This window comes from Neolamprologus multifasciatus, chromosome 17 (assembly GCF_963576455.1).
Source record: "Neolamprologus multifasciatus chromosome 17, fNeoMul1.2, whole genome shotgun sequence".
NCBI lineage: Eukaryota > Metazoa > Chordata > Actinopteri > Cichliformes > Cichlidae > Neolamprologus > Neolamprologus multifasciatus.
Genome location: NC_140455.1, coordinates 15086655 through 15113621, shown reverse-complemented (window position 1 = coordinate 15113621; position 26967 = coordinate 15086655). Strand labels below are relative to the sequence as shown.

At 40.3% G+C, this 26967-nt stretch overlaps 2 protein-coding genes across 4 annotated transcripts; both read left to right on the top strand.

Annotated features, from left to right (window-relative positions):
- The first annotated feature begins 403 nt into the window (after window positions 1-403).
- Window positions 404-5566, top strand: rsph4a (radial spoke head component 4A). 2 transcript variants are annotated; one of them, XR_014870071.1, is made up of 7 exons: window positions 404-633; window positions 1328-1550; window positions 3414-3683; window positions 4176-4625; window positions 4768-4908; window positions 5082-5199; window positions 5296-5431. XR_014870071.1 is itself a non-coding variant. In XM_085137050.1 (7 exons), the coding sequence occupies exons 1-7, from the start codon at window positions 548-550 to the stop codon at window positions 5522-5524; spliced, it is 1521 nt and encodes a 506-aa protein (XP_084993176.1). In that variant the 5' UTR covers window positions 405-547; the 3' UTR covers window positions 5525-5566. The 2 variants fall into 2 exon arrangements, 1 of the variants encoding a protein (XP_084993176.1); XM_085137050.1 differs by having other exon boundaries at window positions 405-633; window positions 4768-4912; window positions 5296-5566.
- Window positions 5567-8324: 2758 nt separating this feature from the next.
- On the top strand, window positions 8325-26951 carry lonp1 (lon peptidase 1, mitochondrial). 2 transcript variants are annotated; one of them, XM_085137037.1, is made up of 21 exons: window positions 8326-8916; window positions 9541-9629; window positions 11818-11937; window positions 12078-12246; window positions 15906-16019; window positions 16141-16202; window positions 16538-16667; window positions 17073-17156; window positions 17248-17316; window positions 18210-18361; window positions 19442-19580; window positions 19686-19864; window positions 20589-20676; window positions 21395-21517; window positions 21596-21712; window positions 22297-22437; window positions 22679-22844; window positions 22924-23010; window positions 23238-23365; window positions 24553-24717; window positions 25353-26951. In XM_085137037.1, exons 1-21 carry the CDS (start codon window positions 8386-8388, stop codon window positions 25506-25508), a joined length of 3009 nt encoding a protein of 1002 aa, XP_084993163.1. In that variant the 5' UTR covers window positions 8326-8385; the 3' UTR covers window positions 25509-26951. The 2 variants fall into 2 exon arrangements, with proteins under 2 accessions (XP_084993164.1, XP_084993163.1); XM_085137038.1 differs by lacking the exon at window positions 17248-17316 and having other exon boundaries at window positions 8325-8916.
- Window positions 26952-26967: the final 16 nt, after the last annotated feature.

The window sequence follows — 26967 nt, the reverse complement described above, 5'->3', positions numbered from 1 at the left end:
GGTAGCTCTGTTTTGGAAGTTCAGTAAACGCTAGAAATGTGTTTTGGAGTTTGTACGTGCTTTTTGGAGTTTGTATATGCTTTAGAGTTTGTACGTGCTTTGTCTCTAGGGGCCATATATAAACACATATAAATAAAAACACTTTTTTTACATTAGTAATTCCTTTTCTGCACAATTTTATATTATTGTTAATGATTAAATAATTAAAGCAACAAAACAACCTGAAGAGCCGGTTCGGAGCCGAAAGAGCCGGCTCTTTTTAGTGAGTCGAGCCGAAAGAGCCGGATCTCTAAAAGGAGCCGGAAATCCCATCACTAATAGCAAAGGAAAGCACTGGTGTCGCACATCACTAACCGCCAGGGTGCATCCGCGAGCCTAGCAACCAGAGCCCTCTGTTAGCGAGCGCCACCGTTACAGTAACCCTAGCAACCCTTGGAGTCTGTATACGGCGGTACATTGAGAAAGCAGTAAGACAAAATTTTGGAAGTCTTTTCCACGCTTGTATAAACCGTTACTCTGTCCATACCTCAGACGTAGTTGACGAACGATGGACGGAAAAGAGGAGAGAGTGCAGTCAGCTGCTGCGTTCAAGTCTTATATGTTGAAAAACAGCACGAAGAGCAATCTGAACCTGTAAGTTACCTTTTTATAGTACTGGTTAGTATCTCTCATGACCTACTAGTCTGTTTGTTAATTTATTTCAATCATGTAAACAATGTGCACAAGTTCATTTAGAAAAGAAAAAAAAAGCTATACAAAATAAAGCCAATACATTTCAACATTGCTTCACCGGTTCTGATTCAGTTACATATCGAAAGCAGTGGGAAGAAGTGCACACTTATTTAATCCCACCCATTCGCAATACGTTATCGGTCAATATTTAATCAGCTTCCTTGCTGATGTAATCTAAGTTATAATAATGAACACATTTATAATATAATATGATATATACACCACATCGTATCATCTGTCTGTGACTTATTCAGTGACACAAGAGTTTCTTTTTCACTCTAATTAAATTCTGGCTAAATTTTTGCATGTTAACTAGTGTTGTGCTGCCCATATGAGTTGCCAGGGGAAATGCACCTTTAGAGATGAGAACTTCAAAACTGTTGCAAGACCAAATTTTGCAGCATTTAAAGATGCAGTAAAAAGAAAAGGCAGTTTAGATGAAATAATACAGCAATACAACAGAACAGTCTCATGACAAACCTTTGAAAAAATGTCTTGTGGAACCATATGGTATCTGTGTATTAATATGTGTGCTAATATGTACAACTAAGATTTCTAGGTTGATATGTACCAAACTGTGTAACTGATGTTCTAGTTATGACCACCTCACTCGCTTGCTGATGAAGTTGATGGATGAGCAGCCACAAAATGCAGTGGATGTGATAGAGGATATGAGCAGTGATGTAAAACGGGGTTTGTTAGAAGAGATGCACAGCACTCTGCAAGATCTTCCAGAGACTACAGCTCATGTGGAGCTGGCTGAGCAACAGCGCCTGCTCTTTACTCGGCCAAAAGATGTGGATCACGAGGAGGAACTGGTATTGACCACACACACCTACACTGTTTGTTCTACAACTTTTATATACAGCAATCTGTCCCTTTGTTAAATGCTAAGGTGATGGATATGAGGTTAGGTTGTGGATCAGTTCAATTCAGTTTTATTTATATAGTGTCAAATCACAACAACAGTTGCCTCAAGGCGTTTTATATTGTGAGGTAGATCCTACAGCAATACAGAGAAAAAAGAGAAAACCCCAACAATCATATGACCTCCTATGAGTAAGTGCCTTGGCGACAGTGAGAAGAAAAATCTCAGTTTTAACAGGAAGAAATCTTGAGCAGAAACAGGCTCAGGAAGGGATGGCCATCTGTCATGACTGGTTTTGGACATGCTGTGGAAGAGAGCCAGAGATTATTAATAACTAATAATTCACTGCGATTGAACTTCACCAGGGAGGTGTGTTTGCCTCGCTCCGTTTCAGGTTTTTTCCTCACCATCAGAAGTTCTTGGTACAGATTGGACTGTATAAAACGTGAATAACTTTTCACTTTTCATCAGCTTTTAGATGTGGTGCTATCCTATGCTTCTTCATAGCTGTGATGTCCAGGGTCATTCAGGTTTTGACTGGTGCATTTGTAGCTGTGGGAGTCCAGGTTGATAGAGCTTGGCACTCCATTTGCCCAGATGTCCTGCGGCCTCTGTGCAACTTCCTGTTGAGGCCTCTTCTTTAACCCCTGTACAACCAGCCAGCACCTGAGCTTTTCTGGGCTAAACTCAGATTCTAGAAACTTGTCCTTCTGGATCTTTTAAGGCCTCCTCCAGGGAGAAGCCCCACTTCACCCTTTCTTACTGGGCTCCCTACTAGCCTCCAAATCCCAGAAAGTAGAGTCATCACTGGTCCAGGGGTTAGATGGTTCTGGTGATGTCAAATGGGTGATACTCCAAGTACTGGTCAGTGTATGACAGAAGACAGAGGAAAGAAGAGAACGAGGCATTAGTTTGTCATATTTTTAGAGACAACAGTGACATGCTGACCATTAGAGATTGTTAATGAAAATATTAATAGTGAGCTACATCGTTTTCTGCAGTAAATCCTCAGGTTGTATGAAGGTGAGAAAAAAATACATAGCCTCTCCTCTATAGCGGCAATATCCTTCCAACCCTGCAATGCATAAAGTTCATTATATGTAGTTATAACTTTTTAATTGACATTTTGCAATACATGAGAATTTGAACTATATACATAAAAATAAAAAAACATTTAAAAAAATGCAGATACTTCATTCACTTGTTTTTGATGCTTCAATGAGCTCTTTAGAATGATGTTCTTTTGCAAATGTTTGTAAAGGCAGCCTGCTTCATTAGGTGATTGATTTTATACACCTCTGTCAATGGGATTGAAGAGTGTGGATTTTAACTTATACACTGTTTTTGTGTACAGATTTCCAGCTTATGGTGAAAATGAGGATTTATTGCCATTAAACCTGAAAATTAATCAGTAAAGTGTCATCCTTCATTGGGGGAAAGGAGTTGCTACAAGTTGTGTTAAACTAAAGTGCTAATCCTAGTGCTAATCAAGGTGGTTAAAACTGTAGAGTGAACATCATCAGACTCCTTCCTAGTGTTTCTATGCAGGATATTGACTTTGTGGACAGTAATAGGTCATAATAATAGTTTTTTTGTATGTGTATGGGCTTTGTGGAGCATGGAGTTTCTGCCTGTAGTATTTTACTTAACACATTTGTAAGATATTTTGTTCTCCAGCTGAATTTAATCCAATGAATCTTATATTATATATTTAATAACTCTTTTAATTTCTTGGGAACTTTATGTTTGTATTACTTGTTCAGTATATAAAACTGAATTTGTATTGTGTAACACAGCTTATTGGTCTTTTTAGGTGGAAACACCTCTTCCTAATGTGAGTGAGTTGAGCTTCTACCTGGAGCAGGCTGGAGTGGGTTTGGGCAGAGAGGAGATGCAGAGAATTTTTCTTGCTCTCAAGCAGCTTGTTGAGTCACAGCTGCTGTCGCAATGCCGACTATGGGGCAAAATTTTGGGAACAGAGAACAGCTATATTATTGCTGAAGCTCTTGTTGAAGGGGACGACCATAGCGTTGATGAACCAGCTGAAGAAGAGGAGCGAGAGGTTGATACTCAGGAGAATGAGGTGAGGAAGTAAAAAGTGTGGTATTGAAAATGAATTAGATATGCTTGTAATAAAGAGTAGTAAAGAAAACACATTCCTACTTTTTACACTGATGTTACACTCCTCTGCTTTTGCATGTCATCTGCTCCATTGCAACGTAAACTTCATTTACTTTTGATACCAGGTACTTCTCTACTTTGTTTTCCACAACAAAGTACCTCCTCAATATTGGGGAGCTCTATCATGATAACAGTACTAGACAACAGTGAATCATATTAACACAGTACTCTGTGTTATTATGATATACAATATATACTATATACTGTAATATCACAAATAATACAATGATAAAAAATGGTACAATCAAAAAAATACAAAAACAGTTGTAAAAATAAAGTTATGGAGCTGAGCAAAAGGGTAGGATCTACTCCCCCAGCCTATTATTTCACAAAGTATTGAAGTAAAATTAATTGGTGAATTATTAATTTAGTCCAAATGTGCTTTTGCTTTCAGATAGATCAACTTCCTCAGTCAACCTATAAACCCCCATTAGTTGTGCCAAAGGAAGCCACAGGATCAGGTGCTAATAAGTTCATTTACTATGTGTGCAATGAGCCTGGTCTTCCTTGGGTAAAGTTACCTTCCGTCAGTCCTGCACAGATCACTGCTGCTCGACAGATCCGCAAAATTTTCACTGGGAAGCTGGACACCTCAATTGTGAGCTACCCACCTTTTCCTGGGAATGAAGCTAACTATTTACGAGCACAGATTGCCCGAATCTCTGCTGGTACACAAGTAAGCCCTCAGGGCTTCTACCAGGTTCTAGAGGAAGAAGGTGATGAGGAAGATGAAGTATCCCAGAGCAACTATGAACCAAATCCAGACTTTGAGGGTATTCCAGCTGCTGAAATGGCTGAGTCTTTGTCTAACTGGGTGCATCATGTTCAACACATCTTGCTGCAGGTACGAGTCTGATCAGACAAGGTTCGTGGGCATTCTTTCACCTATTGAGTGTGTCTGGATTTGTCCATCAATCTTCTTCAGGGTCGCAGTGATGCTGGAGCCTCTATTGCCTTTAAATAATGTGTAAAAAAAATGATTTTAGGGTCGCTGTACATGGGTGAACTTGGCAGTAAAACCAGGAGAGGAATCTAATGAGGAGGGAGAAGCTGATGAGAAGGAAGAAGAGCCTGATGAGCCAGAGCCAGAGGTTGGACCCCCTATGTTTACACCCATCTCACAAGATGTAGGTCAGTCTTTGACTTTGGACACTTTTCAGCCAAACCAGTAGTTTAGTTTCTCACACTGATGAGAAGGTCATAATGCTGCCCAAAATTTCATTCAGCATACATGTATGAGTGTATATATATATATGTATATATATATATATATATATATATAGAGTCTGTTTTTTCTCAGAAATGTTCAACACTCCTCCCTGGAGCCTTAGTTTGTCCTCCACACTAACATCTCAGCATGCAGTAGCAGTGCTGCGTTCTAACCTCTGGCCAGGCGCATATGCGTATGCCTGTGGAAAGTAAGTGAGAAAATCAGAGTGCCCGATAGTGCCATATGATATCATATTGTCCTGAAGGTGTAATTACAAAGTACCATGTGCTGTCTCTTAATACAGAAAGTTTGACAACATATATATTGGATGGGGTTTAAAGTATACTGGAGGAGGGTATACCCCACCTGTCTTCCCACTGCCACAAAAAGAATATCCTAGTGTACCCGAAATCACAGAGGCCTTGGACCCATCATTGGAGGAGGAACAGACCCTGAAAGAAACTTTAGAGGAGCAACAGGCTGTCCGAGAGGAAATGGAGGCGGCAGAAGAGGAGGAAGAAGAGGATGACTGAGTAAAAAGTTGACATTAAATTAAAAAGAAAAAAGATATGCAAGCCAGTGTCAAATAAATTAGTTTACTCGTGGACCTTTAATGTAGTTTAGGAGAATTCATTTTAATATTTAGAGGGCAGATGCAAAATGAGATGTTGTGGAAAAGTTCACTGACTCTTTAATAAATTGAATAAATGATATTATTTTTGATTTGATTTCTTATTTCATATTTCAAAATGAATTATTGATCCATTAATAAATACTTGAAATCAAAAATAGATTTCACAAAAAAAAAAAAACTCAATGAAAGCCTTGTTTAAAAAACCATTTTTAAATTCTAAATTAAACAGATTTTGAAAATCTTTTTAAATATACAATTTAAAAGAGCACTATGAGTAAATGGATTTAAAAATCAAAGATTAACGGAGAGCTGAACCTCTGAGTGTGCGCCTGTCGACTCAGACCAGTGCTTGTGTCCAGTCATAAGAGGAGTAATAAATAAAAAGGTGCTGTTTGGTCTGTGTAGCATAATAAACTGGGTAACTTTAGCCTGTGTTTACAGTACTTTATTTGAATATTTTTTGCTTATTTTTCAAAGGAAATACCCATGTGATTTCTGCTATAATTTACTTTGTTGTTTTAGATTAGATGTTGATTAAAATATATACCAACATTTTACTGTATTTTTATTATATGATAAAGATTATGAACATACAGCACATATCTACACTATGCCCAGCTGGCTGTGCATTGTGCTTCTGGCATGCCAGAGTGTCTCTTATTTACGTGGGAGGTAGAAACAGCAGCAATAGTAATAAACGATGAAAAAGGTTAACAATCGTCCCTTTGTTGCCAGGCTAAATCCCGTAAGCCCGATTTCAACCTCTGAGCAGAAGGAGTGTCAAGATGGGCCAAAAAAGGGTCCCATGTGCGGTAGAAAAGGAAAGGTTTGTCCTTAAGTGCTGTAGAGAAGGCTTCCATTGGCACAATGCTTATCACAGACTGTAGCCACTGGTTGATAGAAGGAGCTTTATCAGAAATCCACAGTACCATAATGCACTTTTGAGCGTAGTGTAGCAGTATGTGAAGGAGATCTTTGCTGCGAAAGCCAGCAGGTAGCTCATCATTTAGTCCTAACAAGCAAGTCCTTGGACCCAGATGCAGTTGGCAATTAAATATAATACATAGCTTATCTATTATCTACTATAAATAAAGTTTGAAGTAGCTCAAACTGTAAAAAGCAGCACTGAGCCCTGTTACATTTATATACAGTGTTAAAGTAATGGCTACAATCTACAACCTTTAAACTTGTGGTAGTTTGAGTTAAAAGACCAGAGACAGGGTGATTACAACGATAGCTGTCACTTCCGTCACTCCTTATATTACTGGCATCGAGCAAGACGAAGAGTAGAGATGACACTATTAATTTAAGTACATTTGTTTTAATAACACAAGAGCACACATTCATATTCATGAAGGACCATGTTCACCTAATCTCAGCCTCTCTAAAACAGTGTGTTGAATCTTATCAGTGAATGTCCAGTATATTGCAATGAATAGCATTTAATTTCATGGAGTATGCACTGTCACCAAAACTGCTTAGAGTCATTTCAACCTCCTGATCAGCCTCAAACATGTACCCTCAGTCCGGACTTACCTAATCAAAAGTGGTGAGAATAACCGTCAGACCATCATGGCGATTCAGTGTGGACATTGTGAGTTTACATAGAATGGCCCACCACGATGATGTTAAATTACAAAGCTTTTGAAGTTTCGTGAAAAGATGTGGTCATGGCTGCACGTTGAGCGTGACCATTCGCCAATCTCTCCCAAGCTTCACGGGCATGATGAGAGTCGAGCCCTGAACAGATTGATGTGCCATTTGGCTGCAATAGTTAGAGCACCTTCTAGTGGGAAGAGGGAAGACATAGTAGGTTATAATCATTATTGATCTAGATTACATTTTAACTGGTGGTTCCAACCATGTTATGCGTCAGTTGGTCATTTGGTCAAATGGTATTCTCCATCGCCACCTAGTGGGCACAGCAATGCTCGACCATCACTGATAGTAGTAGGAGTAGTATCAAATATAACACAAATTAATACATTATTGTCATTAATGCATCTACTAACAAAATAAAGAAATCATTTCTGTCAGTTAAATGTGTTGTAAACACACTAAGAATATCTTAGTGTGTTTACTAAGATAAACACACTTAGTGTGTTGTAAACACACTAAGAATATCTTAGTGTGTTTACAACTGTGTTGTAAACACATTTAACTTCACATAATCCCTGGGATATCTTATAAGTATTAGAAAAAGATGTTTCACAAGTACGTCTCCAGTGTTTCTTCATGAAAAATGTGTAAAATTACAAAGTTCTACTAGCTCATTGCCCAGACTGACCTGTCTTTATAAAACATAAAGTTTTTGTTCTTTTTTTTACTCTAAAAACAAAAACTCTCTCTTCTTGCTCTCTGTTTTTCTTTCAACAAACTGTGATTTGCCTTTAAAAAAATCAAAACAAAAGACTCCCAGAAATTTCTGTACTAGATAGTGGGAAAACGGGAGTTTTTTTGTGTGTCATTTAATTTTTTAACTATTACTTAACTATTTTGGAGTGGTATGAATGCCAGCTGGTGAAGTCTTCAGTCAGTACAAAATTTGTAAAACCTAAAGTTAAAAACCTATGCACTTCATCATTTTTCCCCCCAGAAACCTTAGGGTAGACTAGATAAGAGTCTTTCCTCGGTCGATTCTGGCCCCCGACCTTACGTTTGACACCACTGTTCTAGAATCGTTGCGTTAGCAACACTACGTCATCAATATTGGACGGAAGACGGATCGTCACGTGCAGCCGTAGAAGGCTCCAGATAAACATGGCCACCTGTGTCAAGATGATAGGAGCTGCTAAACAACTGCACAGAAATTCGGCTTTTGTTGCTAAACTACACTGGCCCGGCGTTGTCTCCCGCTTGACCGAGACATCACCACTGAGCCGGCAACAGCCAGCGCGGTTCTACACCAGCATCGGAACCCTACAGAAAACATGCACGTCCCCCACCACAGCACTGACAGCTGGCAGCAGGCTGACCGGCAGACCTCGCCGGTGGATGCGTGTCGGGGCCGTTCCACACTTCCAAGACAGTGTCCTCACCCGGAGCTGTGGACCGTATACACTTCAGTGTAGGATGTATGGAAACCGGGCAGGTGCGGGCTTCTCTGGACAGGATGGCGAGGACGGCGCAAGCTCCGGGGGAGAAGAGCCTGGGGGAGACGGCGGAGCACCTTACAACGGGGTTCAGATGACGGCTCTCACCCCCATGATGGTCCCGGAGGTATTTCCCAATGTGCCTCTGGTTGCCGTTAGCAGGAACCCGGTGTTCCCCCGCTTCATCAAGATCATCGAGGTGAGCATGATGTAACCTTGCAAATTCTGTCCGCTACTTGGTCTGGTTGAAGGGTATGAGGGTGACGCAATCACGCAACAAACTGAGAGTGATTTGACATTTAAACGGTCTTCGGTAAAAACTTAGTACACCTTAGGATATCAGAGGAAGTCCAGTCTTATACTGAAGAGGCGATAGAACCTTTTTTTAGTGGTGGCTCCTAATCTTTGGAACATTTAGTTACTGTCATGTATAGTGTATGTGTTTTATAACCTGTAAACTCTGGTTAATTAAGGTTGTTAAAATTGTGCTTCAGAAGTAGAAGTGTGTCTTCATTTCACTTAATGCCACATTACTATTATTATCTCAGTGTCTGTTTAAAACTACACATTTTGAAGAGAACACCATTTGACTGCCACAAAGGTGTGTGAGAAGTGGGTAGAAATGCTGTTGCATAGCACATTGTTTTTTGCTGTTGTTGCTGCTGTTTATTTATATATTTTTTAAATTAAGACTTAGTTTCTCTTCTTTATTTAGACAATAAAGTAAAATGTCTCACAACCGATAAGGTCATTTTCCAGACAACCCCAGGAAACTACTGTTTATTGTATTTCAGTGTGTGTGATGTTTCTCTCTTCATGTCAGGTTAAAAACAAAGCACTGATGGAACTGCTGAGGAGGAAGGTGCGTCTGGCTCAGCCATATGCTGGAGTCTTCATGAAGAGAGATGATGCGTAAGTTTGGAAGTCACTTCTCCAGTTGAATTACTGATCACCAGGTTGTTGCATGCCTCAAGATGAATACAGATCTCAGTGGTGTGTTTTTGCTCCATGTGGTTATACAGTCTGAGTGTACTTTACAAATATAATTTATTGTTATACTCAATTAGTTGATGGATTAATCTTTAGAATACTAGTTGAGTGGCGTTTTTAGTTTGACATCTGCATCACAGCAGAGGGGTCGGACTGAAGAGGTTACTAAAGCAGCTGTTTTCTTAAAGCATTTTCATAGAATTGCCATCCTTTCAGATGTCAGCACTTCTCCTTTGCCTTGAGGGGAAACTGAATGCTAATTGATTTACAACGTCATCATTGTGGTATAGAAAAATAATATGCAAAGAGTACTGTAGAGCAAAATCAGACTTCAGGCTACAGTATAATGCGGGCCAAGAAAAATATTGCAGTGATTAATAAGTGAATCATCCAGTGCCAACTCAGACGTCCGTCTGATGGATCCATTGAGCTCACAAAGACATACTGCAATTGCTAACACTATTGCATTCCATTTATCCAACACTCACAGTGAGACTTTGGGAAATGGCTAACCCTGGTAATTATGTTTCCCAAGCGGCAGTACCTGTACTGTATGCAGCATTGCAGGTGAAATAGAAAGGGATCCCATAGCTGTTAAAAATTTTGCTTTAAACTTTATTCACATCAGAAGACTGGACTGGCTCAAGACTTTTGCACAGGACATCTCACTTATGCTGCAATAGGTGTAGACTGCTGTAGGGCTGTTCGATATAACGATATATATGTTGTCAATATGAAAACGTCTATGGTATCATATTACGCTATTGTTTGTTTCGGGGTGTCGCAAAATAAACTGTTTACGACAATATTTTTTTTATTGTTTTGATGGTCACTGTAGAATTTCTTAAAGTTCTCTCTTTCTCTTATATTTAATATAACCACACTACGGACAGACAAACGACTGTTTTTAACAGTAAAACCATTGCGTGGCTCCGCTGTTGCACCTTCTTATCTGGTGCACGTCTTTTATTTTGACAGCGAATATTTAATGTCCTGTTCTTTGAGTTGATTTTCAGCTGCTAGGAGCTGTTTCTGCAGCATCTCTATCTGCTCTTGTTGATTCCTACATTGGACCTCAAATTCAGGCTCCTTAGAGGATGTCAGGCCTACAGAGTGTGTGTGTGAAGCCTCCTTCAGGGTAACCATCACCTCATCAAGTTTGACAATTGCTTCACTGTCATTTGTGAGAGCCTCTGTCTCACTGTTGCTATTGGGCTTATTACTAGAAGCCTCCTCCAGCTGCTCTTTGAGGTCTTTAATTGTTTCCTCAGAATTTGTCTTGTTGTCCTGCATTTGTGCATGAAGGTTGTTCACTTGAAACTGGTAATAAGAGGCCCTCTTGTTAGCAGCTACCATTTTCCAATAAAGGGTGTTCTGATGGCTCTGGGAGACTTCCAGTTGCTGTCTGAGAGCATGGATTAAACTGGACACTGCCCTGATGGGGTCTAAATCTGGGATTGGGCTGATATTGCCAAGTCCCTCCATTAGGCCCAGGGTTTGGTCTTCTGGGGTTATTCACGTTTTCCTCCCTCTCCATATTTATGTCCTCCTTTGCTTTTGAGATAGTGAGGGATTCAGGGTTTTCCCTTTTAGAAGTGGCTTCAGTGTTTTCTTGCATTTCTTTATTTCTTGGGTTTGTTCCATCACCTATGTTGTTTTGAGCTTCAAGAAGAGCCCGGGCATATGCCCAAGTAATTGGTCTTCTTGGTTCTTCAGCCACTCTTTTCTCTTTTTGCTTTTTTGTTTTCTTTGGTTTCACCAACATTTCATTTTGAGCTTGTGCCACAGGAGACTTTTCAGGATTTGGTCTTCTGGCTTTTTCAAGCTCATTTTTTGGTCTTTGCAAGATTGTTATTTTTGGTGTGATGACCATTTCGGTTTGTGCTTCTGCCATCATAGATGCTTCAGCGTTTGCGTCTGCGTTTCTCTTTGTCTACCTTATCTGTGATTTAACAACCAGGTTGTTTTGTGTTTCTGCAGTCTAGGTGACTGACTGACCAATTTATCCACCTGATAAAAGCATTGTTTCCTTTTCCTGGACAAGTCTATTTAAGAGACCTGCTCTCTGTCTGGTGTTTTGATAGTAAACATGTCTTTCTGTCTGTTGCAGTAACGAGTCGGATGTAGTGGAGTCTATAGATGCCATCTACACCACAGGAACCTTTGTTCAGATTCATGAGATGCAGGACTTGGGAGACAAGCTGAGGATGATTGTCATGGGACACCGCAGGTTAGATGTACTGCTATTACTGGTGGGTGAGAAATTTTAGGTTAAAGGGCATAGGGATTGGTTTCATTAGAACTCTGGAGACAGTGCTCTCACTTATGAGTATGTATGTTATTTCTTCTGTATATCATCTGGGCTGGAAGGATCCGGATCACAAAACAGCTGCAGGTGGAGCCTGAAGAGGAAATAGCTTCAACTGTGTCAGAGTTGGAGTCTGAGCCAGAGTCCCACCAGAAACCTACACAAAGACGCAAAACCAAACGCAGCCGCAAGGACCATCTCAGTTCTCTGCCAGAGCAGCTTGAGGACAAGGTGAGTAACAGGAGCCCTATATCACATATGCCTTCTATGCACGCAGTCGAGAGAAGGACACAAAGATTAATTTCACCACAGCGTTCATTTTCTTTTGGACCTCCTCTTAAGTTGTTCTCGGCTTTAAATTAACTGTTAGTGGTGCAACGGATCACGGTTGATCCGAAATCCGAACCGATCCCACTCCACTTTCTAAGTCTGCTGGTCCTTGACTTTGGGAGAAGCAACCTGTCACTGAACAGACTCCTCTGGTTGTTTATGGCCGTGTGCAGAGGATGCCCAGCATGGTCTATAATGTCCATATTGCACCTTAATTTGTTTTTATATAAGTGAGTGGAATGAGTCTTCAGTTGAATGTTTTTTAATAGGCAAAAATACTTAAATAAGTAAATGGTGAGTCGAATTTTTGTCTTTATTTTCTATTTTTGCTGATCCGAAAATTGATCCGATCCGTGACTTAAAACCGTGATCCTGTGAGATTTTTGATCCATTGCACCACTATTAACTGTATACGGTGGTCCAAGGGGGCGTGCTTTTACATAAAGTTATGTGTAAGCAAAACAGTACAAAGAAAAAGTCATTAACAGGAACGGTGGAGCCTGAGGTTAAACCAACACAGTAGCATTGTTTAGGTAATGCTTCCTTGCACATGCCTAACTGCAGGAAACTTCAAGGTAACCACATATAGACTAAACCAGCATCGTTTCTAAGCACAGGGTTCACAAGCACACTAAACTTGCTATAAAAAGCATGGCAGGTTTGATCAGATTCCCCCCAAATGTATATAATCACAGTGTAAGGCGTTTTCACGTTGCCGTGTTGCTTGTGTCGTAGGTGTCGCTTGACAATTTTCACACACCCTGCGTTGTGAGACACAATCTTTGTGTCCTGTCGGTCGGTTGTGCACATCTTGATTTCTGTAACTTGGGGTATTGAACAGCGGCCGTCACAGCCGGGTTGAAGACACAACTGTACGGTTACGGTTTAGCTCCATTTTAATATTAATCCTGAACAGAAGCTCAGAGACATACACAGAGGAAGATGTTGGAGCAGTTTGAAATCGGTGCTTATGATACACTTTAATCACACTCTAGATCTTGTTGTAAGATATGATATAGAAACTGAACATTTTAGGAGTTTCTTGAAAACCCCTTTCTTTTCTGATCATTTCCTAATAACATTTCAATTTAAAATAATTGATCACACAGCAGTGGGGAGTAGAGTTCATTATTTTGACCAGGATATATCCTTCAATGCACATATTAAACAAATATGTAAGACTGCGTTCTTCCATTTGCGCAACATCTCTAAAATTAGAAATATCCTGTCTCAGAGTGACGCTGAAAAACTAGTTCATGCATTTATTACTTCCAGGCTGGACTACTGCAATTCATTATTATCAGGATGTCCAAAAAACTCACTGAAAAGCCTTCAGTTAATCCAAAATGCTGCAGCAAGAGTACTGACAGGGACTAGAAAGAGAGAGCATATTTCTCCTGTTTTGGCTTCCCTTCATTGGCTTCCTGTTAAATCCAGAATTGAATTCAAAATCCTGCTCCTCACATACAAGGTCTTAAATAATCAGGCCCCATCTTATCTTAATGACCTTGTAGTACCATATCACCCTATTAGAGCACTTCGCTCTCGCTCTGCAGGCCTACTTGTTGTTCCTAGAGTATTTAAAAGTAGAATGGGAGGGAGAGCCTTCAGTTTTCAGGCCCCTCTTCTGTGGAACCAGCTTCCAGTTTGGATTCGGGAGACAGACACTATCTCTACTTTTAAGATTAGGCTTAAAACTTTCCTTTTTGCTAAAGCATATAGTTAGGGCTGGACCAGGTGACCCTGAATCCTCCCTTAGTTATGCTGCAATAGATGTGGGCTGCCGGGGGATTCCCATGATGCATTGAGTTTTTCCTTTCCAGTCACCTTTCTCACTCACTATGTGTTAACAGACCTCTCTGTATTGAATCATATCTGTTATTAATCTCTGTCTCTCTTCCACAGCATGTCTTTTATCCTGTCTTCCTTCTCTCACCCCAACCGGTCGCAGCAGATGGCCGCCCCTCCCTGAGCCTGGTTCTGCCGGAGGTTTCTTCCTGTTAAAAGGGAGTTTTTCCTTCCCACTGTCGCCAAAGTGCTTGCTCATAGGGGGTCATATGATTGTTGGGCTTTTCTCTGTATCTATGAAGCGCCTTGAGGCGACATTTGTTGTGATTTGGCGCTATATAAATAAAATTGAATTGAATTGAATTGAATTATAGTAGATGTCTTTCTGAACCTGCTGTAACTAAGTTTAAGGATATAATCCACCCGCTGTTATCATCTTGCCCTGTAACAACACAGAGCAGAGCAGCTACCTGAACACTACTGCAAGAGAGGTTGATTATCTTGTTTATAATTTTATGTCCTCACTACGTACGACTCTGGATACTGTAGCCCCTGTGAACAATAGAGCCTCAAATCAGACGTACTTGACTCTCTGGTATAACTCTCATACACGCACCTTAAAGTAGGTAGCTCGTAAGCTGGAGAGGAAATGGCACATCACAAACTTAGAAGATCATCATTTGGAAATAGTTTGCAGCTTTATAAGAAAGCCCTCCATAAAGCGAGAACATCTTACTATTCTTCACTGATTGAAGAAAATAAGAACAACCCCAGGTTTCTCTTCAGCACTGTAGCCAGCCTGACAAAAAGTCAGAGCGCTGTTTTAGCCAAACATCCCTTTAACGTTAACTAGTAATGACTTCATGAACTTCTTCACAAAAAAAAAATCTTTAGAGAAAAAAGTACTCATAATAATCATCTCACAGACATAACATTATGTACAGTTGCTTTCCGTACCACTGGTATGTATTTAGACTCTTTTTCTCCAATTGATCTTCTTTCTGAGTTAACTAACTACTTCCTCCAAACCATCGTGTCTTTTCGACCCCATTCCTACAAAACTGCTCACAGAAGTCCTGCCATTAATTAATGCTTCAATCTTAAATATGATCAACCTATCTCTAACAATCGGCTATGTATCACAGGCCTCCAAGCTGGCTGTAGTTAAACCTTTACTTAAAAAGCCATGTCTTGACCCAGCAGTCTTAGCCAATTATAGGCGTATCTCCAATCTTCGTTTTATCTCAAAAATCCTTGAAAGAGTAGTTGTCAAACAGCTAACAGATCATCTGTGGAGGAATGGCTTATTTGAAGAGTTTCAGTCAGGTTTCAGAGCTCAGCACAGCACAGAAACGGCTTTAGTGACGGTACAAATGATCTTCTTATGTCCTCTGACAGTGGACTCATCTCTGTGCTTGTCCTGCTACACAGTTTTATCTGAGTGGCAACACCTATTGTTTAACAGAATACTGCAGCGACTTCTTGCTTCTTAACTGGGGATATAAATCACTGCATCTGTGTGATGATGATGCGGTGGTATATTGGCAGCTTAAGTAGATAAAAAAAAAATATAAAAGTTCCCTTTATAGAAGTGTGTAAGCTTTCAACATGACCTACATTTGTTAAGGATGGTTTTAAACTATTTGGCTCAGTCAGTGTCCACCATGCTGTGCATCTTGTTTTTTGATAATGTGTCATTAGTGATGGGTATAGTAATATTTATAGTTTACAGTCCTTTCCACATTGATAGTAATTATTTTTGTTCTATTCAGATATCAGAGGCAGACCTGAGTCCAGAGCTTCAGCCTTTACCTTCCTCCAACATCCTGATGGTCGAAGTGGACAATGTTCAGCATGAACAGTTCACCGTCACCGAGGAGGTCAAGGTACCGAAAACGCATCAAAGTAGCGCGTCATGACATCATCTTCAATCAAGTGATTTTTAAAAAAAATTAAACTGTTTTTCATTCTTTAACACACATGTCTGTAATGTCATGCGTTCTACAGGCGCTGACAGCAGAGATAGTAAAGACCATCAGAGACATCATTGCACTTAACCCCCTCTACAGGTCAGTTCTACCATTTCAGTTTTATCATATGCAATCTGTAAACTTTCATTTTACTTTACTTTTTTACTTTATACTGCTTGTAGTTTCAGGTTTCCATTCTATAAACCTAGTAAGGGTGTTCTGCACTCAACATCTTAAAGCAATTTCCAGGCAATCTGTGCTCGGTGCACCTTTTCAGCTGATGCTGAATTAGGCTGTTTTCTAATTTGCCAATGAAAACACTTTAAAGTCAGATGTTTATATTAGTACCAGGCTGTCGAGATGAAAACAAAATCCAACTGTAGTATTGATGAAAGGGAAGTTTTCTGAAATGTGCTTGTTTGTGTGTGAACCAGAGAGTCGGTCCTTCAGATGATGCAGGCTGGTCAGCGTGTGGTTGATAACCCCATCTATCTCAGCGATATGGGAGCAGCTCTGACGGGAGCTGAATCGCATGAACTACAAGACGTCCTGGAGGAGACTAATGTGAGCAGTGTGCCTGCTTATAGACCTTTATGACACTCAGTGTGTGAGCATTTTCCAGAGCAACCAGTGACTTGCTAACTCGTGACTCCTTTTCTTATCCTAAAACTTGTTTTTTGATACACTAATAGTGTCCAGTTGATTTTCAACTCTGAGTGCAGTGTCTTTATTTGATTCCAATACCCTCATTTATGCATGTGTACAGACTTATTAAGAAACACTTTTCTCACATATAAAATAATAATAAATCAAGAAAGCAGCGGGTTTTTTTGTTACCGAGAGATTACTACAGAAACGTATTGTCATCTCCAACTCTGCTGTTCTAATTCATGAAATCAGTGTAGCAGAGTTCTGTTCATTAAAAGTTCTGTGTGCAGTTCATTGAGTCCTGTTTCTGTGTCCATGCAGATCCCGAAACGTCTCTACAAGGCTCTGTCTTTACTCAAGAAGGAGTACGAGCTGAGTAAGCTACAGCAGCGCTTGGGTCGTGAGGTCAGATGTCATCATAATGTTGAAGTATTAAATAACTACTGCTTAGGTTGTTACCCTTGGCCATTCATCCGTGTCTCTTCTATGTTCTCAGGTGGAAGAGAAGATCAAACAGACCCATAGGAAGTACCTGCTGCAGGAGCAGCTCAAGATCATTAAGAAGGTACACCAGACTAATCTGTGACAGACCACCTCTGTCTTCTCTTTGCCTGACAGACCCAAAGTCATTCAGGAGAAACACTTGTGCTCTCAAAAACTCTGGGGACTTGCAGCAGTCAGCTGTCAGCATACTGTTAAGACACGTCTTACAAGCCAATAGTCTCAATCCGGCACAGCTGACACCTAAAGCACCTTTTCCGTTAGTACCTACTCCGATCGACTCGCCACGATTCAACTTAGATCGACCGGTTTTCTTTTACAAACAGTGCTATCTGACACGCATGTCGTCAGAGCGTCCCGCGAGGTAATTAGTATGCGACACGAATGCTACAACAAAGGTGGACGTTGAGGCAAGAATATACCTGCAGCTCGGTCTGTGGCATTTTGTAATTCTCTGGAATCACGGCGATGTTTTTGTAGCCATTTCTTGTTTTCAGGTTTCAAAAATGGCAGATTTGATTTTCAGGAAGTCATTAAATGATCAGCCATGTAGTGGTATGTAGTCATCTGACGTGACATTTTAGTACCTGCTCGTATCGCTTGGAACCCTGGGCGAGCAGGTACTAAAAAAGTACCTGGTACCAGGTACTACAGCATGACGTAATTGAAAACTGTGCTGAGTGGATGTGAGTAGTTACTAATGGAAAAGGGGCTTAAATGACTGCATACTACATCAAATCACCTGTCTGGTGTACTTTGAACCATATTTTCCATTTATATGCTTTTGGTATTGTTCTCTTGGCAGGTGCATACACAATTTCAGATTCAAATGCATAATTTTATCTTTATCATAGGCAAAGAAAATGTGAGCTGCACTCAGAGTACAGTAGGAGCATGCGCCGTGGATGCAGGTGTGTGAAGATGTGGCTCATAAAATATTCTGTTTTTTGTCATTAGGAGCTGGGTCTGGAAAAGGAGGACAAAGATGCTATTGAGGAGAAGTTTCGTGAAAGACTCAAAGACAGGACGGTTCCTCAGCATATAATGGATGTGATCAACGAAGAACTCAACAAGCTGGGTCTTCTGGACAACCATTCATCAGAGTTCAAGTTAGTCGTCTTGTTTTAGTCTTCAAAGACCTTTGAACCACAATACCAGTTTACACTAAAAACAAAACAGGAGTCAACTTGAAAACTACTAAACAGAATAGAGGGAAATGTAGTTTATGTAGTTATGCTATTGGACAATAGAACAGAGGAAGAGGAAGCAGAGTTTGGCTAAGGATACTTTAACACGTGTTATCTGAACCCCTCTTTGCTCCATGGTGCGTGTGCGCGCGTGCGTGTGTGTGATTTCATTGGTATTTGCACTTATGCAGTATCTAATGAACCCAATCACTAAAACAGTCTCCTGGCTAACACGTTACCTTGGAGACTTGGTTCGCGCACCCTCACTTCCTTTTATCACTCCATTTTCTAACAAAATGAGGCATCTTTGCTTTTTCGCTGCAGTTTTATAGAAACATCAGGTAGATGTGATGTGTTTTGCATTTTATTTGATGTAGTTCTGCTCCTACCATATTTCGTGCACTCCAGCTGTGTGTCACACCACTCTTATACATTACTGGTGTATAAAAGACGTCACGTAGCGAACACCTGTGTGTCTCCAGTCACAGCTCCCCTGGCAGCCTCCTTTCTCCTTGGTCCTCTTTCTCTTTGAGTTTAAATGAAGTAAATGAGTCGAGACCGTACGATGAGCTTATGTAAAGAGAGACAAAGGAGAGAAGATGAAGAGGAACAAAATAAAGAAATTAGAACATTTATGAGAAAGGAAATCTCAGTTAGGGCAGCAGCTATTGATTATTTTAGTAATTGAGTAATCTCTCGATTATTCCATCGATCAATTGAGTAATTAGATAAGAAACAATAAATATTCAAAAGAGAAAAACCACAGGTCTTTCAGAATGAACTGTTTATTTCCATTTTAGCTATTACAATGTTTTTAAGTTTAGCTGCATACAGCATCTGTTAAAAATAACTTAATGGGCTTAATGTTGTCAAACGTTTTATTCATATGCTGCTCCTAACTACGTCTCCGTGTAGCAAAGCTCCATCTGTTTTAACATTGGCTGTCCATCTGCTTGTTTTATTGACTATTTGCAGTAATCAGGAATCTACTGTTTGTTTCAGTGTAACCCGTAACTATCTAGACTGGCTGACCAGCATGCCCTGGGGTACCAACAGTGAAGAGAACTTGTTACTGGACAGAGCGAAAGAAGTCCTGGAAGAAGACCATTATGGAATGGATGATGTTAAGAAACGCATACTGGTACGCACACACACTCTAATACTCTGTATTTGATACATCAGATATATCCACACCCACAGAACAGTGGATCCTTTTTTATAGAAATTAACATCTTTCTTTTTACAGGAATTTATAGCAGTGAGCCAGCTTCGTGGCACCACGCAGGGGAAGATCTTGTGTTTCTACGGTCCTCCAGGTGTAGGAAAGACCTCCATCGCCCGCTCAATAGCCAGAGCTCTCAACAGAGAATACTTCAGGTTCAGCGTGGGAGGCATGACAGATGTGGCTGAGATCAAGGGGCACAGGTATGATCTGTGCTACTGTTATTTCTGAGAGACCTTATTCTGGATTACATTGTCAGTGTCATGTGCAGAGAAGGTGGCATCCTGCACAAGGGCAGATAATGGTAGAATTAAATGTGATGGACTATGATGGGATGCAAATCAAGATCAAAAAAGGCAACTGTGCACACATCCAAGCCACAAAAAAACTTGGAGTGCTGTGGATTGAGTCGTTTAGTTGTTTTAATTGGCCAGTATTAGTGTATTCTACACTAAAATTTGTAATCATGGTGGAATTTTTAATGTCACTACTAACTATGGAATGAAAAATGATAGGGCGGCGCTTTGCTAGTAACCTAAAGTACTGTTTACCTAAACTGCACAAGTGTTTTAGAGCAAAACTTTTTGAATTGTACGTTCTCTGCTTTCCTGCTGACATGAGGGATGGCACTGATGAACAGGTACGAATGGTAGAGTAACAACTTAATTGGCTGCTTGACTTTATAAAGGAAAAGTGAAATCTTCCCTGAATTAGATTTGGCTGGATGCCACTTTCAGGTTGCCTCTCTGTGCTTCTCTGAACCAGTTTAAGACCTTCTGTAATTGTAGATCTCTTACGGATTAATGGAAACATCCACAGTGTGTCCCGATCTTCTCCTCTGTGTCCAAATGGCAACAATTCAACTTTCATTTTGAGGAAGACAATAAAAAATCACTCACTGTAAAAATTGCATGTGTGTGTATCCAGACGGACATATGTTGGAGCAATGCCGGGAAAGATAATTCAGTGTCTGAAGAAAACCAAAACGGAAAATCCTCTGGTGCTGATAGATGAGGTGAGTGTTGTGATGATGCTCTTGTAGTTGTCTGTTGATTTCAGCATAACGTAACCAAAGCAACATTAATATGAAGGCCATCTGTTCATGTGCGATTTTTGTGCTGATACGATATTTTAGCTTCACTTTGATAAACAGATATTTTTGCTTGATATAATCTGGCAATGAATGACATCTATAACTATAACGTTCTGTAGTATATTGTTCATGGCAGTACTAAAATCATGCACTCTATATCAAAAAATGCCCAGTCAGTAAAAGGAGAAACTGTCAAATTAATTTAAAGCCACTGAGTTGTTTTGTTGACAGCAGTTTGAGAGATCTCTGCAGCTGAAATCCTGTTCAGGGACCATCAGTAACAGGATTAACTAGTTTTTCAGCACTGTTCTAAAACAATATTTGGCTAATTATATCAATATTACACCAAAGACAGAAAGCAGTCCTGCATATTTAGAAAATATTTAATATGCACATAGGACATATCCTGGTCAAAATTTACTCCAAATTCCTCTTGCCATCCAAATATCTGGTTATACAGCATGTTTCAAATGATTATTTCATGGACCCAAACTGTCAGGCCAGGTCTGCAAGTGAACCTTGTGCGCTGATTTTTGTGATCTAACCGGTTGGCATGGAGTTGTTGGTTTCCAAGTTTCATCAATAGTTATATAACTGGTGATAAAATGGTGTGATGATGTTCATACCGTGTCATTACCAGGTTGATAAGATGGGTCGTGGTTACCAGGGCGATCCATCCTCTGCTCTGCTGGAGCTCCTGGACCCTGAGCAGAATGCCAACTTTCTTGATCACTACCTGGATGTTCCTGTAGATTTGTCAAAGGTAGGTACTGTGTAACGAGTGCTCCACAGCTCCTCATAATATGTGGTTTTAATGTGTACCGTCTCTCCTCCTGTAAAGGTTTTGTTTATTTGCACGGCCAATGTGATAGACACCATCCCGGAGCCACTCAGGGATAGAATGGAGATGATCAACGTTTCTGGATATGTGGCTCAGGAGAAACTGGCTATTGCTGAGGTAAAATCTGCAAATGCGGGTTACACGTTACAATGTCTGTAAAGCTCTGTTAAGGGATGAACACAATTTGTTTAAATATATTACCACAGTGGGTGTTTTCATTGTGGTGGTGTAATAACGGCGAAGGTGACAGAATATGATGTGAACTTTTAATCTTCATTAAACCATTCCACAAGCTCTTGTTCCCAGTAGAAGGGCCAGTTACTTCAGTTCAGTTTGATTTAACTTTAACTATTTTAATTACCATCAGAATAGAAATGTTTAGGATAAATATGATCACTCAGAATTAATTAAAGAGCTAGCCCAGTGTAGCTTAATATTTAGGGGAAATCGCAATATTTGGGCTTTGCATCCCATGTATTGTAAAATTGAAATAATGATTTTGACACAAGGTTTCTGCCCTTGGCCAGCGCCCAGCATAGACAGGGCACCCGACCCCTACAGCACCTCCTGCGGGTAGTGGACACGTCCTTTAATAAGAGGAAGAGATGGATGGATTGGCGGGCATTGCATATTAGCTTTTTCTTTTATTTTGGCTCAACCTCAGAGTATTTTTTTGTTTGTTTTTTCATTTCTGTGTGTAGCGTTACTTGGTGCCACAGCTGCGCTCACTCTGTGGTCTGACAGAGAAGAAGGCTTCAATCTCATCTGATGCTCTCAGTCTGCTCATCAAGCAGTACTGTAGGGAGTCTGGAGTCAGGAACCTGCAGAAACAAGTTGAAAAGGTAAAATATTGTAAAAGTGCACTCAGAAAACAACATTCTGCTTGTAACAGAAGCTAAAGACTTCTTTGCTGGGAGTAATGGTATGAATATAATGTGTGTATGTAGTTGCTGGTTCTTTGTGAAAAAAATATCCTTTTTCATTTTAATAGCAGTTGTGCCAAAAATGAGGTTTTTTTTCTGTGTCATCCGATTTTTTTATCTATTATTTATCTCCTTATTGTTCTTCGTTTATTGCCCACAGGTTTTCCGTAAGGTGGCGTTCTGTATTGTGAATGGTGAACAAACCGGAGTGATGGTCACTCCTGAAAACCTGCAGGAGTTTGTGGGTAAACCTATTTTCACAGTTGATCGGATGTATGATGTCACTCCACCGGGAGTGGTTATGGGGCTGGCTTGGACCGCACTGGGTGAGAAAGAGAGACACACACGCACACACAGCACCAGCAAAAGTTACCTGTACTGAGTGTGCATTTATCTCCTGTGCAGGAGGATCGACGCTGTTCATCGAGACTTCACTCCGCCGGCCTCCAGGAGGAGCGGACTCTAAAGGAGAGGGCTCATTGGAGGTCACAGGTCTGTCAGGAGTTTCCCATCTTGCGCCACGGCATTGAAAACAGTGTGTGGGTGTAGGGAAAAAACATTGTTCGCTGAGTTAGTCCTTTACAAACGTAATCTGAGCTTTGTGTATTGGTCATAGGAGAAACAGAGTCAGGAAGTCTTCAAACCATTTCAGCGGTTTTAAAAACATGATCCTTAACAAATACAGGTAAACTGATACTAAAGATGTGGCTCTTCTGCAGGCCAGCTGGGTGATGTTATGAAGGAAAGTGCGAAGATCGCTTCAACCTTCGCCAGAGCATTCCTTATGACTCAGGAACCGGAGAATCACTTCCTCGTCAACTCCCACCTACATCTGCACGTCCCTGAGGTAACCATTTATTTCATTTCAGTTCCATTTTATTTAAAATTTTATAAAGCGCCAAATCACAACAGTTGTCTCAAGGGGTTTTATATTGTAAGGTAAAGACCCTACAACACTGCAGAGAAAACCCCAACAATAAGGTGGTGCTGTATGACCAAGTATTTTGATGACAGTGGGAGGAAAAAAAACCCTTTTAATAGGAAGAAACCTTGAGCAGAGCCAGGCTCAGAGAGGGAGGCCGTCTGCCACAACCAATTAGGTTAGACTGACTGACTACATCATGAGAATCCACCAGCAGCCTACACCTATTGCAGGATTCAGCGTCACCTAATCCAGCCCTAACTATATGCTTTAGCAAAAAGGAAAGTTTGAAGCCTAATCTTAAAAGTAGAGATGGTGTCTGTCTCCTGAATCCTGAGCTGGTTACACAGAAGAGAGAACAGGTGCACAGGCAACCTCCAGACTCACAAACAACTTCTTCCCCTGGGCCATTCGGACTGTTAATAAACACTGCCCACCCTATACTCCACTCCTACCCACCCACCTCACCAATCTGATCATGGTCTGAGTAACCTTCATCACTAAGGTCACTCACACACAGACTCTATACTCAGACCAAGTCTTTTTCCACTGCTTCCAAGCACTTTGTTCTCCAATTTGTGGTCGTTTATTGTTTGTATACATTTCTCCTGCTTGTTATTTATTCCTCCTGTCTACCATTTATATTTTATTCCCACACAGTTGGCATGCAGCACCCATAATTTCGTTGTACATGTACGATGACAATAAAGGGCTATTCTATTCTATTCTATTCGAGGGGGCTGAAGCTGAAGGCTCTGCCTCCAATTCTACTTTTAAATACAAAGTAGGAACAACAAGTAAGCCTGCAGTCTGAGAGTAAAGTGCTCTAATGGGGTGATATGGTACTATGAAGTCATTAAAATAAGATGGGGCCTGATTCTTTAAAATAAACTAATAATATAAAGCAACTAATTAATTAGTTCTAACTTCTGTTAGTGTCTTGCTGCAGCAAGAAAGATAAAAGCTTATAAGGGACTTTTTAGCCTACAGCCTACAATTATAATGTAATGAATGCATGAACCAGAAATATCCTGTTGATGCTTCTTGCGATAATGGTAGAACTGAACTGTGGCTGGTAGTGCTCATTCCTGTCTGTTTTCACTTGTTTCTAGGGGGCAACTCCAAAAGATGGACCAAGCGCTGGTTGCACTATTGTCACGGCACTCTTGTCCCTGGCAATCAACAAGCCCGTGCGTCAGAATGTAGCCATGACTGGTGAGGTGTCTCTGATGGGCAAAATACTACCAGTAGGAGGGATCAAAGAGAAAACTATTGCTGTATGTACAACAAATATTCTTTGCTCATTTCTTTAACATGGATATCGTTCATTAACTAATATTCTTTGCTCATTTCTTTAACATGGATATCGTTCATTAACTAACAGCTAAAGTAATTGATGCTCACAAAACAGCTTCATGAAGGATTTTGAGGTCAGTACAGCTGCCATTTCAGCAACTCTGAAGAGGTATCATAAATGTTAACATGGCCAGCACACATATTAATGTTAGCTGTTTAAAGAGTAGCTATTGCTCGATAGCTACATTAGCCATATACTAGCAGGTCATGTCTGTGGCTAACAATAATGAAACAGCTGAGCAACAAGTCTTATCCATTCTGCCAGTCTGTAATAAAGTGTGTTCATTTAACAGAATAACACAATTATTTGTGTTGAATAAGTGTTGAAATGTAGCTTACACTAGCCCAGGACAAGTCACCAGAAGTGTGTGTGTGTGTGTGTGTGTGTGTGTGTGTGTGTGTGTGTGTGTGTGTGTGTGTGTGTGTGTGTGTGTGTGTGTGTGTGTGTGTGTGTGTGAGAGAGCTGTCTGTCATGTGAACAAAAAATTATGATTACTTTCAGAGAAATCATTTGGAATCACTTTTAGTTAACTTTGCTCGTTTGCTCCTCTGTCAGGCTCGTCGTGCTGGTGTGACCTGTATCATCCTTCCAGTTGAGAACAAGAAAGATTTCTCGGACCTGCCAGACTACATCACTCAGGGCTTGGAGGTCCACTTTGTGGATCACTACAGTCAAATCTACCCCATCGTCTTTCCACAGAACGAGTCTTAGCCTGTTTTCAACTATAGCACCTGACCAAGATTGATGGCACTTGACAACTCGGTACCTATTTATTACCCAACAGCAATAGCGGTGTCATTCTCGTCGCACATGGTGAAATCAACTTGTTACTTTTTGACTGAATGGACTCTGAGGTCCTGTTATAGAGACTTGGCACTACATCATCTGTTGCAGTATCACAGTGGAGCAGCAGCCTTGTTGGTCACTCGCACATGATCCTGTTTTAGTTACCATAGAAGCCTTTACTGTGTGGGTACAGCTGTGACGGAGACAACGACACTGAACTGAAATGTGCCAAATATGGACACGGAAAGTCAAATGGTGACGGTAACACGTGACCATGTCACTGATTAGCAGAAGTCAGATTGAGGACTTTGCTGCCAGGCAGCTTGTTCATCCAGGTCTGTGGATGGACTCTTTCATAGATTTTGTGCATTTGTAGTATACCAGATGTCAGGATGATGATGTTGAAATCAACAATAAACAGACATAACTGAATGCTGTTGCCTGTTCTAGCCCACCTCTGACTGTGTGAGGGCATTTTTAATGGTTTGATTAAGTTAAATAGACTGGAATTTATAAACCACTTTTGTACTCTTGGTGAGCAATTAAAGTGCTTGTTTCAACTTTATAATTTTAAAAAAGAAGTATGTAATTAGATAAAAATGACAACAAATGATCCAAAAGTGTTGCAAACAGTCATGTTTGAATCAGACATGATGAGAAAGATAAACGGAGTGTAAAAAAACTTTGATCACTCAGATTAATGCTATATAAATGCCAGAGCATTCCAAAGAATGAAGTGTTCTACTTTCAACTCACGCAGCTTTTCTGCACCAAAGCTACTTCCTTCTTTTGCTTTTTTAATAAAGTTAAAAACCCATCAAATAATGACTTAAAGTAAGTTTCAAAGTAACTATTTTTATTTTATTTTTTTTAATTTCTGCTATATGACTGTCATAGACCTATGCAGTGTTGGAGCAAAAAAGGTGGCTATGAAGATCTATTGTGATTCTATTATTGGAATTGAATTGAGCCCATACACAGTTAGCACCGTGTCAGAGTACATCTCAAATACAACAGTTCACCACAAGATAACCCACTGAAAACTCTGTGGAAGAGATCAGGTTCAAATTAGCTTTAACATCCTGTCAGGCGTCTGTTTGGTCAAATAAAAAGCTGCTGATACTCAAGCAACCCTGACAAGTAGAAGCTTATGTATGTTACATGTATTATCCATTATGTATTTTAAAGTGTGTGGTTATATGTCAGACACTACAGATTTGCTCAATGTAGATAATGTTGGGATAAAAGTAATTAAGAACTTGTTGCCTTTTCCTTTTTGTCTGGACAAGGAAACACATGCTTGTACTTAAAACTGTGCCTACAGATGAAGGCAAATAAAATCTGGGCTTTGACTAAGCCACTTTGTAAGCACCTGTCTGCTTTG